Genomic DNA, 19022 nt, shown 5'->3' with positions numbered 1-19022 from the left:
TAGCTTTGGTCATTTTCGTCAACTTCATCAGCTATGGTCCTTATCATCAATTTTGTTAGATATTTGTCAAAATAAGTTATGTTAGAAGAACCATTGCTACAATTGGGTTAAAGTTGAGGGATCATTGCTCAAATAGGTTAAAGTTGAAGAACCATTTCTCTAGTTGGATTAAAGTTGACGGACTAATGGTAATGAATTTTTAGTTAAGGAATCATAGCTGCACGTTTTGATAAATTGAGAGACGAATGGTAATATATTTTTAATTGAAGGTTCATTGCTCCAATTGAATTAAAATTAAAGAACCATTGCTACAATTTATTCTTAAATAAATAACTATTAACTTAACTTGGAAACACAAGAAAAAGATTCAGATAATATCTCCTATCATATCTCAAATTGGTAACAACCCTAATTCACGAAAAATAATTAATGTGATTGGATGTGTCACTCATGTGGCTCATATTAAACGACAATTCTCTCTCTCTCGTATTTATATATACCTTGGTTGGTTCTCTCACTGTTTAGTAGGAGCAGAGAAAATAACATATCTGGGTGCCAGAGCAATTGAAAAAACTGAATTTTGCAGTTGTATCCTAGTAAATATTTTTTTGTTTGTCCTATTAACACTCAGAGAAAAAACCAACGAGTTCGATGGCCACAAGAACCCTAGTGCTCTATCTCCTTCGAGTTTCTCTCTCGCTATTCTCTCTGTGTTTTTCATCACTCACCATATATGATTACTACTCTCCCCAAATCCGTCTTTCCGATTATCTCAGTTCCAATCTCTCCCACACCTCCACCACCGATACAACATGGCTCGTAACTCTCTTCCTTTCTCTCAGTTTTTTGTGTTTCTGTATGTGCGCGTACCCCACGGAGCGCGCACATCCAAACGCCTTTATATGTGTCAATATGTGTGTGCCCCATGCTCTTTGCACATGAAGCGCGCTCACATCCATACGTCTTTGTATGTGTAGAAAAGGTGAAGTGTTGCTCAATGGATAAAGGTTTTTGTTCTTTGAGTGCAGGAATTGAAGTTCTGTTGGAGGCTTGTGCTGGCAACAGTGATTGGATTTCTGGGGTAGGCATGTGGGACGGTGGGAGGAGTAGGAGGGGGTGGAATATTTGTTCCTATGCTTACTTTGATTGTTGGATTTGATACCAAGTCTGCTGCTGCTCTCTCTAAATGTAATTTCACTTCTCTCTCTACCCAATCTTCTTCTTTTTCTTCTTCCTTTTTATTTTTATTTTTATTTTATTTTTATTTTATTTTTGCATATTTTGAGTTTCAAAAACCACCTTTTTCTTCTGCTTTCCAGTGAGTTTATGATGTTAAAATTTTTATTTAAAACATATAATAGAAATTCAGCCCATTATATTTAACAGAGGATCCCAACTCAATGAAAAACGATTTTCGCAGATTTTATACCTTTCAGTTGAACGGATAAAACAAGAATCTAAGAATTAAAATAAAGGAATGAGATTCAAGAAAATACAAGAGTGTGAAAGGCAATACTAAATTAAGTTTATGATGTAATTTTTATTTAAAACTACATGCACTGGTATCAAAAAGAGTTGTTAAATGATTGATGCATTTCTGTCTCCCATTTGTGTTTCTCCCAAATTCTGTAATTTTTCACCTAACTACTCTACTTGTCTGTGGTGTAATATATTACTTAATTTTTGTAATATATTTATTTAATAAAAAAATATGGTTTAGATTGGATTGGATGATGCAGGTATGATAATGGGGGCATCAGCATCATCACTGTGGTACAATCTGAGAGTGCCTCGTCTAACAAAAGAAGTGTCAATTATAGACTATGAATTGGCCCTTCTCTTTCAGCCCATGCTCATGCTTGGCATCACCTTGGGTGTTTCTCTTATGGCTCGTTTACATAACCGTAATCGAAATAGGAGAAATTGGAATGAGGAGGAATTGGAATGAAGAGGAGTCAGAATCAGATTCATGTTGAAGTTGTTTACTTAAATGTTAAGGAATCGGAATATGAATGAAATTGAGTTCTTATAAGTTGTTTACTAATTCAGCTGAATCGAAATAAATTTCAATATGATTACTAAATTACCCTTGTTTATTTTATTTTATTTTCTTTTATTCTATATTTATGTTTATAAACATTTTAATTAGATATTTTTTTATTTAATTAAAGTAAAGAGTTAAAATATGCATTATTGATTTATTGTGTATAAATTAGATTATAATCTAATTAAAAATAAAAAACCTAGCCGCATTCATCTTCCTACCTGCAGAAAAGAGAACCCAGATACCTTCAAAGCCGTCAAGACCTTCCCACCCTGCAAAAGAAAGAACCCACAAAGCAATTGGAGAGTCAAGTCCTTCCTACCCCGCAAAAGAAATAACCCAAAAATTCAAAGAAATTCGTTTGCTCATGCCTATTTCTTTCTCAGGTTTATGGTGGTGCAGTGGTGATACATAAGGGAGATGGAGAGGGAGAAGTGGTTAGTGCTCTAAGTTTCAAGATTCTTTGATTCTTAGGGGCAAACAGAGAGTAGTTGTAGTGGGTATGGGATCTGAGCTTGGTGGAGCAACATCTAGTCGTGAGGTAGATGAAGCAGCAGTGTTGGTGAGGGAGAGGATCACAGTAAGATGAAGGGCAGTATTGGAATAATCACAACCAAGTGAGGGCATAATTGGTAAAAGAAGTTCATTCCCGATTCCCCTCCAGTCCAGGAATTGAAATACCTTCCTCATGTAGGGAGTCCAATTCCTCCAAAACCACGAGTAGGATTCCCCAATTGGTGTGGACCCTACACGTTTTTATGATTCCTCAAGATTAAGTAAATAAAGGTGTATCCCGTAATCAGAATCCGATTCCGTAAATTGATTCCGATTACGGGTACGTAAACATGCCCTCAGTGTTGTCTTCCCCTACTAGCTCATCAATGTCCTCATCATTATTCTCTTCCTGGGTCCGTACATTAATTTACGACCCCCTTTTGTTTATTCCAGCGGAGGATCTGGATTTGCTACTTCGCGTAGCTCTCGAGAGCGTGGAGTTCGACCAGAAAGCACTTTCGAACTGAGAATTAATGGACAAACAAGGATTGAATGCGCCCCTCTACCATATCCGTATCGGACACGAGAGTTTCTTCTCATCCAGCTCCTCGCGAATTAAACAATTAAAAAAAATTAAACAAAAAAAAATACACGGTTAATAATCTATGGAATCGTGGGATCGAAAAGGATATATGAGTTAATATATGCTCTAAAGTTGAAAATATCATAAAAATTATTAATTTAGAATTAGAAGAGAATTCAAAATAAAATTATTTATTAATTAAATATGAAATTATTTCGAATTATATATAATAAATATTAATATTATAAGATTGTAATATACAATAAATATAGAAATAGAATAAGATTCTAAACTTAATTACATTACTTTACTCGATTTTATTTAAAATGATATACCATCATTTGTAATAGAGATGAGACTCACATGCGTTAGTGGATACTATCTCTGTTAGAGAGATGGTACAAATGATGGTAAAATTAGGTAGTAAATGTAGCATTACTCTTAATTTACTTCTTCTCACACAACCCAATTTCATATTTTATTTTAATTTATTAAATTTCTCATCTTTTTGCTACTTAGTATTACGGTCTAATGGTATTCCTCTTCACTTGTAAGTGAGAGGTCTTTAGTTTGATTCTAGCCAAAGGTGAGTTTGAACCACATTATCACTAACACATTGTGAGGCTAAGCTCATCCCCTTTCCACTTAATGTAGATAATATATGTTTGTTAACAACAACAAAAAAAAATTCTCATCCTTTTTCTCTTCTTTTGTTCTTTCTAATCGTATCAGGGACTTCATCAAGGTCTTGTTTTAAAGGGGTTGAGATGTGGAAGGAAGAGACTATTTTAAAGGTCAGAGTGCTTTTACAATTTAGACTGCTAGTAATTTAACGGTACCAATTTTTACCATCTGCTCTCCAAATTGAATATTTAACATATACCCTCCATAGGCTAAAAGATGTGTCCTAAATCTAAAGTATTTGAAGATCATTATTGAAAGTGAGTGATTTCATTGTGCATTCATTTCTGAAATTTTTGCAGAAAGAATATGCAAGGCAGCAAGAAGCTACAGTGAGCTCTCAGAGCGAACGTAAGACACAAATACATCTCTGTGATTGTAAGTAAGTGTGCGCGTGCATATTTATTTATTTTTGATGTTTTTGATATGGAAATCTACTGTGTTTTTTTTTTATGTTTTTTGTTGTTTTGCAAGGTGCAGTTCTAATTAATGCAGAGTATGAGTCATTACTTCCAAGCGAAGAGAAATCAATGATGGTGAGCAAAGTATTGATGTTCTCATCCCAAGTACTGAAAAAAGACTGAACTCTTTTTTTCTGTCTGTTTCAGCAAAAACAAATGTTCAATCTTAGATGGAAAAAGGTGTTGGTGCTGGTAGCTGTATGGGTTATTTTCCTTCCTTCTTCAAATCCTCAAGGCAAGTAATCCTCCTCTCCCTGATTGGAGAAGGACTTAGATGGCAGCACAGGCACACGCCACTGTGTTGTACCTATTCCAATATGCAATGTCATGTGTAGAGAACCTTATGCATGAATCATATGATTGGCACGGGACGCCTTGGTGTGGTGTACTTGTCTCCTCTGATTGCATGATTGCCAAATGCTTATTACTTCATATTTTTTAATTGAGTGCACAATGATGTAAATGCTTGCGGTACATGGTATTGGGTCCTCTTCTGCTTAGAGGTAGTAGAACATGTCTTACTTGATAATTGCCACAACTGGTTTCTCAACTCTATTCTAATACGGGGACAGCATTTACCCCTTGCTTTTTTAACAGTTATTTTATCTCTTTTGTTCTTTTCTTTTTTCTACATGTTTTATCCCTTCTGTAATATTTTTATTTCAGTTTCCCATAGCACTTGGAGTGTTTGGATATGAATCAGTGAAGCTGTGCAAAGAGCACAGGGAGCACAGAATCCATTTGCGAGGCTTCGATCACTTGGACTACTTGGATTTGGTGGAAGTTTCATTCTTGGACCTCTCCTCCTTGAAATTGGTGTCATCCCTCAGGTCTGAAACATTATTTTACCATGGTTAAATCCCATCGAGTGCAATTTTCCCATGTAACTACAATGCATGTAGATTGTCATTGATTGTTACTGTTTCCATGAACAGGTTGCCGGTGCAACTGCCACTTTTGTGATGACATTCTCATCATCTTTATCAGTCGTGGAGTTCTACTTGCTCAAGAGGTTTCCAATTCCATACGATATGGCTTTCATTTTTTGTCTCATTGATTACTTGGTCAGCAAGCAATGGTAATTTCTTTTTTCTGATGTAAATTCTGTTTGCAGCTATATACCTCACAAGCGTGTCAATCTTGGCTCGCTTCTGGGGACAATTCCTTGTACAAAGAGTAGCTGCAATTCTGAAGAGAGCATCAATCATCGTATTCATCCTCTCTGGTGTCATCTTTGCTAGCACCATCACAATGGGTAAAAATAATTATTCTTTTTCAAACCAAAATTCGCATGTTCCTGTTACTTGAAAACCAAGTTTCATCATCCGTGCATGTCTTAATTCTTGTTTGTGAATTGTTTTTCAAGTGTAATCAGCATCAAGACGAGCATCCAAATGATAGCAAATCACGAGTTTATGGGATTCTTGGAATTCTGCAGCAGTCAGTGATCGCTGGCTAAGATATAGAATGATAGCAGAAAGTCAAAGGAAATCAGGAAAGTGTAATGGGAATGTTTCAAAAGGAAAGTTGTATCATAAGAAATTCATCTTAGGAATTGTTGGCCAACACCCAGTTGACCAACCCGAATCAACATTGTTCTGAAGCAATAAAAAGGAAGTGTGTGGTTGTCTCTGGTCTAAGTTTTGGTTGCTTGTTAGCTACTGGCTAACACATGAACCAAGCAAGTAGTGTCCGATCCGTTTCTGGTTTATATAGATTAAGTTTGCTTGTTAGCTTCTGGCTAACAACACATGAAAAATAATTGTGCTTTCTGTAGAGGTTAGGCTGCATGTTAGCTACTGGCTAACATTATCCCAAAAGACCTCTTATTCATTTTATCGAGTTTTATAAATTAGTCTTAAATCTTAATGAAATATCCGTTTTGGATAGTGGGTGAATGACTGTCAACCGTTAATTGTTGAATCAGCATTCTAATTGTATGTCTTTGTTAAGCAACCAGTGGCCTTGTAGAGCATGTCCAACTCATTGACATAGAACCAAACATATATAGTTGCTCGGTTCATAACTCACTTGAAACCATGATCTTGATTGCCTTCAAAAAGTATTTCCTATTTGCATTGTTTTAGTCTAACCGTTTAAGATCCTCAGATCGAGCTTTGAGTAGAACCGGTCATCTGGAAAAAAATTTCGACACTATGTGTGTTTTTCTCTTTAGTTTTTAAAGAATTTTAAAATAAACTTATATGGTGCTTTATGATTGCTTGATGCAATCGATAGAAACGAAATGACACCTTCGCCCTTATATTTGACAGAAATTTGAGAAAAAAATTAATTTAGTTTACGATTGCTAATAGATTTCATCACATGGTTATGATTAACAGCTTTTTTACCACAAAGTCGATTTAAAAATAAGGTCTCACCACAGGGACCACGAAAAAAAAATTGGCCTCGATTTTATAATGTCCTTTGTAACTCAACTCCAATCTCGCTTTCCCCTTAAAGTTTAAATTTCACCAATTAACCACCTGGGATTCAATTTTCGTTTCCCTTTATCTAAATTCCGTCAATTTTGTAAAAAATGTGTCAAATTGCTTATGTAGCAAAAAAAAAAATTGTTTATGCAACAACACAAGTAGGACCCATCACTCCAAGAATAAAAGAAGCCTATACTCCATTTAACCTAGAGTGTCATAGATTATGGACTAAACTAGTTTGATGCCTCTAGACATGGTATCAAGGATTAAAGCTTTTTTGTTTTTTATTTTTATACAACGATATACTTATACTAAGAGGTGAGGGAATAAATTAGTTATCCACGAGACTCGAACTTAAGATCTCTCATTTACAAATGGAGAGCAATACCCCTAGATGTAGTACAAAGTGACAGTTATTAAAGTATGTTAAATTATATTTAAAATGAAAAGGATAACATAAGTAACATGCAATGTCTGTCATCACATATGATTAAAAAGGTCGAATTAATTAAGAAAATTTTGTGCCTGTTTGATATTTGATTTGGATTCAATTTTTTTTAACTCAAAAACAAGTTTTGAGTCACAAGCTTAAAATTATTGTTCTTTTTGTCCAACAAACTTAAAATTGTTGTTTGGTATTTGATTTGGATTCAATTTTCAAAACAACTCAAAAAATTTGCAAAACAATGCCTATTTATTGAAAACACAAAAAAGGTTTTTTTTTTTTTTTTATACTTTTTGGATCCTTTCTCCCATCTGTCTTTGTCTTGATCCTCTATCTTCTCTCTTGCCTCATAAATCCTCTTAGGGCTCTTCTCAATTAGATCCCTCATAGTCACCACCTCTACAATTCTCCATCTGGCCAAGATCAATTGATGGCGACGAACGATCAATAATTTTGGAGGTTGCTGGGTCTCAGATCTGAGACTGCAACCTGACCAGCCTCCCTTCTTGTCGGCAGGTTTGGAGTGAGATATATATATATATATATATATATATGTATGTATGTGTGTGTGTGTGTGTGTGTGTGTGTGTGTGTGTGTGTGTGTGTGTGTGTGTGTGTGTAGGAGAAGAATTAATTCATCAATGTACGTAGGGCTTAAGTGGTCAACCTTTTCTTCATTTTGGAAGAGCATGGTAGAACCAGATATCGAAACCAAACATGAGCTGTCCCATACCGAGTTCAATCAATTTGGTATTTTCTGGTATTTTATTGATTTCGATACAAAACAAAATTGACTAAGTATTGAACAATACGATATCCGTTTTGAGTTTTCAGAACCTAAGAAAATGGTGCTGAGCCAAATGAGGCAAATGCATAAGAAGTAGTATACGTATTGTATAACAGTGACAACAGAGGACGGTGATAAATTATACATATACTAAAAGGTAGTGGGAAAATCATTGTTCATTAATAGTGGCCAAACGGTTTTGCCCCTAATCTAACACACGGTTTTTGGGCTTTTTAAAGATGCTACATGAATTGGCGATTTTTGCCCATATCGCACGCGTTTTCGATGTTTCTCACACGTGATATCCGCATGTACGTTGTTTAAGGTGGGGAAGGTACTCGAACCCTCTTTCATTTTCTTGCATCGCTTTTCCCTTTCACTTGCTCTCTGTTTTTCTTCTTTTCTCCCTGTTCAATCTTTCGTGTTTCCTTGCTTATCTCTTCGTGTTTATCATTTGCCGTCTGAAAAGGTTGTTTTTCCGGTTGATTGTGTTGTTTCAAGTGGTTTCTCTACTTTATTTTTTTTGTCTTTTCTTTGATTAGGAAGAAAATTTGCAGATCGATTGATGTAAAATTAAAATCTTTGTGTTTTCTATCGGTTGTTTCCTAACTTTTTTTCGTGTTTTTAGTGTCGTTGTTTAATTTGATTGCATTGTTTGTTTCGAGAAACGTTGGTCTGTCAATTTTAGGGTTTCTCTGTGTGCAATCTTGGAAACTCTTTTCGATTAAGGTGTGTGCATTTTTTATTTGGAATGTTTTATGTTTTTTTTTTCCAACATAATTAGTCCCTAATTTTACGATTTCATTAATTTTAAAAGAGTGAATTGACGAAAATGCCCTTAGAGGCAAGATTGTTGACTTTCATTGACCATCATTTTGTGACATGTGTGAGCTATTATTTTATATTATTTTCGAAGTACTCGACGATATGAATGCATAGGTTCAAGTGGAATTGAAATCGGAGCTATGGTTAAAATTTTATGGAAATACAGACGTGAGGGTGATTTAGTCATTTAATATTTTATGGTGGATACTTTATTATCTAAATAATTTTTCTGGTCATGGGACCCCCACACCAAACTCTCCACTCTTCTCTTGCCACGTGTCTTCCTTCCCATCTCTTTAGACTCTTGAACATTCTCCGTCTCTCACCTAATTTTGACGCCCTGAGTCCATTTAGCTTCAAATCTTAACCATTTTTCACATTTAACCTACCAAAATGAAGCTTAAGAGGAGAAGAATGGAATTATACCAACATATGGTCCTGCCGTGGCTGAAAAATGGTCGAAAAGGGCTTGCAACATCCCACGGGTTCGCTGACATCTAGGAATGTCTCCTCGTTGTCTCAGTGTAGTTCCACTGTCCAAAATACATAAACATGATCAATAACAAACCACGAGAATGCAAGGAGAGGGGTTTAGAATGTCCCAAGGCTTACCTAAGCGTGAACAACGAGATTCGTCAAAGATGATGGTGCTCACAATGGCACTGCACAATGAGGTGAGGAAGGGAATTTAGGAGCAGTTTCCTTCATTTATGGGTTCCTAGAACTTATAGAGGGGGTTTATGACCAAGGTGCTGTGGTTGAGGAACTCATCAGTGATCTTGTGCAAAGAGCACAAAGAGAGAGAGTCTGGCGTTTGAGATAAGGAGGAAAAGGGGAGGTGCACGGCGAAGTGGTGGTCATTGGTGGTCGTGGAGTTCGCCGGAGTGGCGAGTTGTGTGGGTCTTGGTGTCTGCAATTGTAGAGGAAGGAAATGGAGAGAGCGATAGAGTTAGGTGAGAAACGGAAAGGGTTTGAGAGTCTAAAAAGATGGGAAGAAAGACACGTGGCAGGAAAAGAGTGGAGAGTTTAGTGTGGGTGTGGGTCCCACAACCAAAAAATTTGTTAAAATAATAAAATATCCCACAAGGAAATATTAAAACAATCAAGGATCAAAATTCAAAAATATGAAATTCCTAAAAGTACCCTTACGTCCGGATTTCCATAAAATTTTAACCGTAACTTCAATTTCAATTCCACTTGCACCTATGCATTGATGCTTCACTGCCCAACATTCCATGCCATACAGCATCACCGGCCTTATTGTCGTCCAATAAAATTTTCCCTTGAGCTTTAGTGGCATACGGCACTCACACAACACACCGAATGCACTCTTCCAGTTCATCCATCCAACTTGTATTTTATGGTTGAGGTCTCCATCTAATTCTCCATTCTTTTGCAAGATAGATCCTAGGTAGCGAAAGCGGTCGCTCTTTGGTACTTCTTGATCTCCAATCCTCACCCCTAACTCATTTTGGCCTCTATTTGCACTGAACTTGCACTCCATATATTTTGTCTTTGATCGACTTAAGTGAAGACCCTTAGATTCTAACACTTCTCTCCAAAGGTTAAGCTTCGCATTTACCCTTTCCTGAGTTTCATCTATCAACACTATATCGTCTGCGAAAAGCATACATTAAAGAATATCGTATTTGTTTTTTGGTGTACATTTCTTTTACATACAAAAATAGGGCGTCAGCGAAGGATAAGAATCTATGTCTGATATGATTATCCTTCAATTATTCATTACTTAGAACCTTTGACAGGCGATCTGTTTACCGCTTGTTTCGCGAATTGTCACTTCTACGAGACAGTCTTCCCGTCGCTAGGGGGAGATAATAATGTCAACGTTCCTAAAAAACGACGTGAATTATCGTGGACAACTCCCACTTTGTCTTATTTAGATCCTTGCACCGCTCAGTCTAATTTAAAGCAATCCAGAATAATGTGGTATAACCGTCTGAGTGAATATTTGACTAGTTAATGATATATGAACAACGAACTATACCCTTGCATGTTCATTAAGAAGTCACATTCCGATTTACAATTGTTGCAGTTTATGGCGACATGCACTTCATCGGAACTCCTGAAAAGCTCGCGAGAATTATTGCGCATTTGAAGTCGGAATTTGAGATAAAAGATCTAAGAAAGACTCGATATTGTCTTGGTCTCGAGATAGAGCATTGTTCAGATGAAATCTTAGTACATCAATCGAACTACATCCAAAAGATGTTGCGCCACTTTAACGAGGATAAAGTGAAGCCTTCGGGTACTCCTATAGTCGTTCGATCGCTAATAGCAAAATGAGATCCCATCAAAATGAGGATGATGAAGAGAATTTGGAGCCTAAAGTTCCTTATCTAAGTGTGATAGATGCTTTATTATACTTAGCTTAATGCCCTGGACCCGATATCTTCTTCGCTATTAATCTTTTGGCAAGATACAGTAATATAACGACACGCATACACTGGACTGGTGTTAAAGACATCTTCTGTTACCTTAAGGGTATTATAGACCTGGGCTTGTTTTATCGCTACAGATCCTCGAGTGATGTCGCACCCTTCTTATCTCGAGTCGATTTTCACCTTGTTGGTTATGCCGACGCAGGATAATTATCTAATTCGCAAAAGGCACGCTCTCAAACTGAAGGAAATATTTGTGAAAACTAGTTCATTTGAGCAACATCTATGCATGCTATTAACAATTAAAAGGCGGAATCAAGCTTGTATGCACTCGAAAACAAAAGTTTACCCATGAAATTCAAGGCCTTGTAATTGTGGTAAACCAATACTCAACTCAAAACAAAGTGAGTTGAGAAACTTTATACCTTTGAAGCACTTCTTTGGTTAGCAAATGTTAATCACCCATGTGAGGGCATTATTTCCTTAGTATCCTTGCTCCTTGACTCCATGGATGTGGATGGAGGAACTTTGCTTCTTGGCTCCATGATTTCTTGGATGGATGAATGAATGGATTCTCCAAGTTCCCAAAATAGAGAACCTCTAAGTCTCCACACCAAGGAAAGCATTGATGAAGAGATGAGTGACCTAGAGGAAGGAAGATTGCTAGCTATGTTCCTCTAGGGTGGCCGGCCTTCATTAGAGAAGAGAAAGTTTTTTGTTCTCTTATCTTCCCTTAGAAAAACCCTAATGATGAAATGGTTATAAAGTTCCTTTTATATCACCTCACAATGGAGTGGCAAACTTGCAATTAATACAAGTTTGCTACCCTCACCAATATGGCCGGCCATTGTAGGTTAATTGGGCTTTGAAGCCCTTTGTGTTTTCAAGTTGTCATACAACTTGAGTTATTAGGCTTAACATTCAAATCCCATTGGACCTTGAGGCTCAAAACTAACCCGAGATCTAATACGAACTTATTCGTTTGATTAATTAACATATTAATTAATCCTAGCCATAAATAATTAAACCATTTAATTTTCCTTACTCATCTCCGTTGTTTCTTCAATATCTACCTTACTCGGTGTACGATCCATTAGGTTCCTTTTAACGAGGCAATGGACGATTAGAACTCTTCAAATCGATTGTGAATTGAAACTTACTTTCAATTCTCCCTTTAGTGATTAAACACCTTTAGGGCTTCCACAAACTATAAGCGACACCTAGCAGTATGTCATGGCTACCCAAGCTAATCAGAAGAGGTGTTGAACCTATTCAGTTTAGGATTACAATGCAATACGGTCTTTCTCTAATACAATACTCTTGACCACATTGTTTGGTTTGATAGTTTATTCATGTTTACCATCCAATGTGATTCTTTTACTTATATGATTACATTGAATGTGATTTGGAACGACTTCCTAAATCTCATTCATACTCTGGAAAGAGATTTTTAATCATATCATAGAGTATTCTCCCTCAAACGGTTTGAAGGTTAGAGATCCCTTGTTGCACATTCACTTGCCTCCATGGAAATGGCTTAACCCCAACTATGCCGTGGACACCCTATAATAGAGTGACTTTGACATAGTCAAAGATCAAGTACCTAACCACAAGACAACTATGATACCTTCGATCAAATGACTACTTTGCATTATCTCAACCATGAGTTCTCATTTGACATGAGTATAAGAACTCCTTGTTGATCGCATTCAGTGGACTCATTCTATATTGAGCACCTACATGCTTGTCTTTGTGTCAGTCACACCAATGACTCGAGACCAGTCACTTTCTTTAAGAGAAGATATAACATATACTGATCTTAACGGACTGTCAATGCCCAATTGGCAATCTTATTATCAGGAACGTTTAGGATATGTATTCGAAAGAGAATGGTCTCATGAATCTAACTTCTTTAGATCACATTCTCCCAATTACATATTCCTTGGACTTATCATTTAAGCATATAACATTTATATGAGATGGCTTTAAACAATAACTTTTGCCCTTTACATTAAACTAGATTAGTTTAACATGTGAAATGTTCGTAAAGTATCATCATATGATTGGCTTTAGGGCACATTTCTAACATAAATGGGCTATGTCTTTACCGCTAGGTCAACTAAACAAACCTTAGTTGCCACTTCGTCTAACCATGCTGAAATTCTCGCCTTACATGAAGCAACTTGAAAATGCTTTTGGCTGAGAGCAGTTATGGGCCTATTTCAAAGCTCTTGAGATCTTTACCTCGTTATTGACGTCCCAACAACGATCTATAAAGACAACGTAGTATGCATCGAACAACTCAAGAAGGGTTACATCAAAGGAGACAACACCAAGCACACTGTGTCGAAGTTCTTCTTCTCACATAAACAACAAGAGCATCAGAAGATTGAAGTCACGCAAATCCGTTCACAAGACAATTTGGCCGACCTCTTTACCAAATCACTACCGAAGGCGACGTTTCAGAAGCTTATTCAAAGAATTGGTATGCGTAAATTTTCTGAGTTGTAACATTGTTAGTTCTCTTTGACATTGTGTCAAACTTAGGGGGAGTATCCTTAAGTATAGTTGCTTGATTTTAATGTACTCTTTTTCCCTACAATTAGGAGCATTTTTTCCATTGGGTTTTTGCTACCTAATGAGGTTTTGACGAGGCTTGGGTGAATCATATCTCTGATGACGTCCCGTAGACGTTTCATTTGACTTTATATTTCTAACGCATTTTTCTTTAGGCTATAGATTTTGTCCCTATTTGGGTTTTTACCATAGCCATAGGTTTTTTGTGAGACTTAGTTCCTTATGCAAGTTCCTACCTTATTCAAGACAAGCTTGTTCATAGAATCAGTGCCTATGAGTCGACTTCCTCAACTCTACATGATACCGAATTTACTTGAGTATTTACACACTCAAGGAGAGTGTTACAAACAATGTATTTAAGTGTGATTATATAAATCCCAAATTAGATTTGATACTAGTTATTCTTCCCTATTAAGACTTGTATTCCTTGGAAAAGAAGGGTTATTCCCTCCCTTTTTACTATAAATAAAGGCACGTATGATGAATAACACATCATCTACACAACACTATGAACACATCTCCTTCTTTATTATCTCTCTATGCCGCGACCCCTCTCCACTGTCAGATTAAAATAAGCCACAACAGGATGAGGTTATTTTATTTATCAACAAATTGAAATAATTCAATATTAATTTGACTTTTAAACCAAAGATACACATTTTCTAATTCTTTTTTTGTTGGTCCAATAAGATTTTTGGATACTAAAAAACAAAACTAATAATCTAAAAAATCAAAATTTATATTTATGAAAAAAAAAAAAAAGGAAAAAGAAGGTGGTAAAGGTGAGATGGATGATGATTATAACTGAAAAATGACGAGGACGACGATGACATCTCACTGAACCTCTAGAAGATCCGGACGACGATGGCAGAGGTGATCCAAAACCCATTTTTCACTTTTTTTTTTTTTCTTTTAATTTCTCATATTTTTTTGCTTTTAAATTTCCATTTTTCTTTTCTTATAAAGTTGTAAACCCTCCACCACTTGACAAAAACTGTGAAGACCATCAAACTCTCTTGGCTCAGTAATCTAGACAAACCCTTTTATATTTTTATATATGTAAGTAAATATATTTCAAATTTCACCATTACCCAAATCGCAATTTCCAATTGGGAACCCAAAAACCCTAGAAAGATCGGATTTTGTAGTGGATCGGGCGAGTTGGAAGAGGAACAACATGGGGGATAACCAGGACGACGATCGGAGTCAGAGCAGCGACTACACGTCGGAGGACGAAGGCACTGAAGACTACCGGCGCGGCGGCTACCACGCCGTTCGAATCGGCGACACTTTCAAGAGCGGACGGTATGTCGTTCAGACCAAGCTCGGTTGGGGCCATTTCTCCACCGTCTGGCTCGCCTGGGACACCCAACACTCTGTACTACTCTCTCCCTCTCCTCGCTTTTTACGACACTGCGTTTTATTGCTTTTTGATCTGAGGTTATAGCTATTAGGATTTTGAAAATGTAGGGAAAATAATTGAAATTTTCTTCTTGTTCTTGGTTTCTAAAATCTTTGAGATGCTCAGGTTGAAGTAAATTAATGTAGGATTAATGATGGGTTTTTTGTTGTTGTTGGGTGGGTGTTGAATTGCACAAAAATGACAGAGGTTTGTTGCTCTGAAAGTGCAAAAGAGTGCTGACCACTATACGGAGGCGGCCATGGATGAGATAACCATCTTGAAACAGATTGCAGAGGGAGACCCGGATGATAAAAAATGCGTGGTGAAGCTTCTGGACCATTTTAAGCATTCGGGACCAAATGGGCAGCATGTTTGTATGGTTTTCGAGTACTTGGGTGATAATCTGTTGACGCTTATTAAGTACAGTGATTACCGGGGAGTGCCATTACGTATGGTTAAGGAGATTTGTTATCATGTTTTGGTTGGATTGGATTATTTGCACAGACAGCTCTCCATTATACACACTGATTTGAAGCCGGAGAATATCTTGTTGATGTCAATGATAGACCATCTCAAGGATCCGACAAATTCAAGAGCACCTCTTATTCTTCCAAGTGGTAAAGACAAGGATGCGTCGGAGTCGGGGTATGCAAAAGCATTAAATGGGGATGTGTCTCGGAACCAGAAGAAAAAGATTAGAAGAAAGGCAAAGCGTGCAGCTCAAGAGTGCGCGGATAGAGATGAAGCTGATGCTGATGTAGAAACATCCGCCAAGGTAGAGGCATCTCTTAACACAAGATTGAATGTGTGTTCTGTTGAAGAGCAGACTACTAGTTCTGTCAAAGCGGATAGATCATCAGATGCTGATGGACCAAATGGATCTCGTCCAGGAAGTCAGGGTACCAAGAGAGGCAATCGCACCACAAGGCGGAAGTTGTTGGCATCAATTGACCTGAAGTGCAAATTGGTTGATTTTGGTAATGCATGTTGGACGTACAAACAGTTCACAAACGATATCCAAACAAGACAGTATAGGTGCCCAGAGGTGATCCTCGGCTCAAAATATTCTACCTCCGCAGATCTTTGGTCTTTTGCATGCATTTGTTTTGAGCTTGCAACTGGTGATGTGCTCTTTGATCCCCACAGTGGTGACAACTTTGACAGGGATGAGGTATGGATGTATCCATAGACTATAATTTTCAGTTGTTGCTTGACTCTGTTTATGAGCACTCTCGCTATCACGCTCACACAAGGAACAGTTCGTATCATGATTCCATTAAAACGTCCAATATTCATCTTTAGAAATTGACAAGTCAATTTTACTCTTATTCCCCTGCCCCTGCTCCCATATGTTTGAATAAATACATCTAATATACTGAAAACAGCTGGTAATGCGTAGTTGCAGTTAATAAGATATTGATGATACAGTTGGCAAGAATAAGGTACACGAATGAACATGTTTTGTGACTGAGATAATTTTTTGGAAACAGAGTTTTTGAAGAACACGGGTAGGAAAAGGATTCATTCGAAAAGAATGTATGACTGACTGAGTGCTCGTCATGATTTTGTTTTAATGGACAGAGAGTTGTACCATTGATAACATTTTAATACTCCTTTCCAATACAATCAACCTACTATATGTATTCAGACATTTTTAGTAGGGCTATTAATATGGAACTGTTCATCTATAAGTGTGTTTTCTGTTCACATAATCATGCACCCATAGTTTTGATTGCTACATTAAAAACTTCCTATTGGCATCGGTAGAAATAACCTTAGGAAGTGCACTGTTAGCGGTTATTGAGAATCTCTACATATGAATATAGAGTATGAGCTCCAATAAAACTTGGCTGACCATATACATATAGTGACTCAGCAGTATCTGCTGACTGTTGTCGATAGATTACAATAGCTTTAAGCTGTTTATTTTAGTATTTTTCTCTACATGCCTTGGTTGACTGTTGGTCCTTAAACATTTAGCTGAATATTTTCAGTGTTTTTGATTAAATAGAGTACTCTTTTGTACTTTCTTATTGATTTTTCTGTGAGTCCTTTTATTGACTTCTTCAATGATCTCAAGCATTTGAACCTGTGCTGATGCTTTCTACTTTGTCTATATTGTATTACCTAGTAATCTTATCTCGATTTTTTCAGGATCACTTAGCATTGATGATGGAGCTTCTTGGAATGATGCCACGAAAGGTGAGAAATTTGTAAACCCCACTATCGAAATTAAACTGAACTTCATCTAACTTAAATTTGTAAACTGCAGATTGCCTTAGGTGGTCGATATTCCAGAGATTACTTTAATAGATATGGTGATTTGAGGCACATTCGCCGCTTGCGCTTTTGGCCCCTGAATAAGGTTCTGGTAGAAAAGTATGAATTCAGCGAGAAAGATGCAAGTGAATTGGCTGACTTTCTCGTTCCCATCCTCGACTTTGTCCCTGAGAAACGGCCTACTGCTGCACAGTGCCTTCTTCATCCATGGATCAGTGCAGGTCCTCGACTATTGGAACCATCTATAGCTTCTGATAAAAAGCAAGGAGTGGACAGTGACACGACTGAAGAAAACCAGAGGGAAAAAAACGAAAGGGAGGCAATGGAAGTTGGATTGGCAAATATTGCCATTAATTCCGATTCTAAACCGGTCAAAGATGTCCCATCTAGTAGTAAACCCTCGAGGGCAGCCATAAGTAGTTCATCCAGGTAGAGCTGTAGTGTAAGTTTTGTCTACGGAATATGACTTTTGATCAGATTTCTTGTTCGGCTGTGGAATTTCTGGCAAGGTGTGATTGCTTCAGGCTCGACTTACAAACGTATTATTTGTGAACGGGAGGAGAGGTGGTTGGAATAGGCACCTAATTCTTGTGCTGGCAAAACACTTGTCTCTGAAATATTCATTTTAATGTGATTCATGTACTGAATGCCAATCTTGATATTGGGATTATTGAAATATAAATCCCACAATGTTTTACTTTTCAACCTTTTTATAATCGTTAAATATCTTAATCTTCATTTCAATATTATCTGTACAAAAAATTATTTGACTCGGAGTTCGTTTATGCATTTATATATGGAACAAATTGACTATCCGAGTACTAAGTAATATGTTCATTTAGATGACCAAACCAAACAATCTATTTTGTTGATACATGTGTGAACAATCTCCGATTCGAATATTTTTTGTATGGGTGATCTTGAAATGGAGATTAAGAAGTTGAATTTTTCAATAGAGTAAAGATACGGTGTTTGTAATGGAGGAGACGCATATATTATCTAATCATTATGATATTATCATGAGGCTAAATTGTACAAATTAATAATTCTAATAATTTGGTATGCGTCATACGTCAATCTTAGTCACATTGCTAATTTGGATGCAAATCAAACTTTTTATCCATCACTTATCTAATTTTGTTCTGATGCGAGTCGGGGTAAAATATATCATGAGGCTAAATTCAAGTTGTTTTTTTTTTTTTTTTTTTTTTTTGACAAACGATATTGGCTACACTAAGGGGGTGAGGAATGAGCCCTCACAATGAGTTAGCAATAATGTGATTCAAATTCGTCTTTAACGAAAATCGAATCTAAAATCTCTTAAGTTATTCAAGCTATTTAATTAAGCTATATTTAAGCACGCACTTGTCCAAATTGGAGGGAATTTGAAGGAAAATTTTGATCAAAACTGAGTTCGATAACTAGCTTAACAAGAGTATGATATTTTTTTTCCCTAAACTACATAAGGAACATGGATGTATGAAGAATATCATATTGATAATTATGTGCAGTTTTATCCTTTGAACAAACTCTGTTTTAAGAATACAAAGTAGATTTGAGGACAAGTTTCATGAACTTCTACGTTAAATCAAAAGAGACATGATAACG

At 36.7% G+C, this 19022-nt stretch overlaps 1 protein-coding gene and 1 pseudogene across 1 annotated transcript; both read left to right on the top strand.

Annotated features, from left to right (window-relative positions):
- Positions 1-588: 588 nt before the first annotated feature.
- Positions 589-5712, top strand: LOC137712028 (sulfite exporter TauE/SafE family protein 4-like; annotated as a pseudogene).
- An 8844-nt stretch (positions 5713-14556) lies between these two features.
- Positions 14557-18152, top strand: LOC137712521 (uncharacterized). The gene is made up of 4 exons (XM_068451594.1): positions 14557-15110; positions 15340-16305; positions 17289-17336; positions 17407-18152. Exons 1-4 carry the CDS (start codon positions 14910-14912, stop codon positions 17845-17847), a joined length of 1656 nt encoding a protein of 551 aa, XP_068307695.1. The 5' UTR covers positions 14557-14909; the 3' UTR covers positions 17848-18152.
- The last annotated feature ends 870 nt before the right edge of the window (positions 18153-19022 follow it).

Source organism: Pyrus communis, chromosome 13 (assembly GCF_963583255.1).
Source record: "Pyrus communis chromosome 13, drPyrComm1.1, whole genome shotgun sequence".
NCBI lineage: Eukaryota > Viridiplantae > Streptophyta > Magnoliopsida > Rosales > Rosaceae > Pyrus > Pyrus communis.
This window is presented reverse-complemented; position numbering and strand designations above follow the sequence as displayed.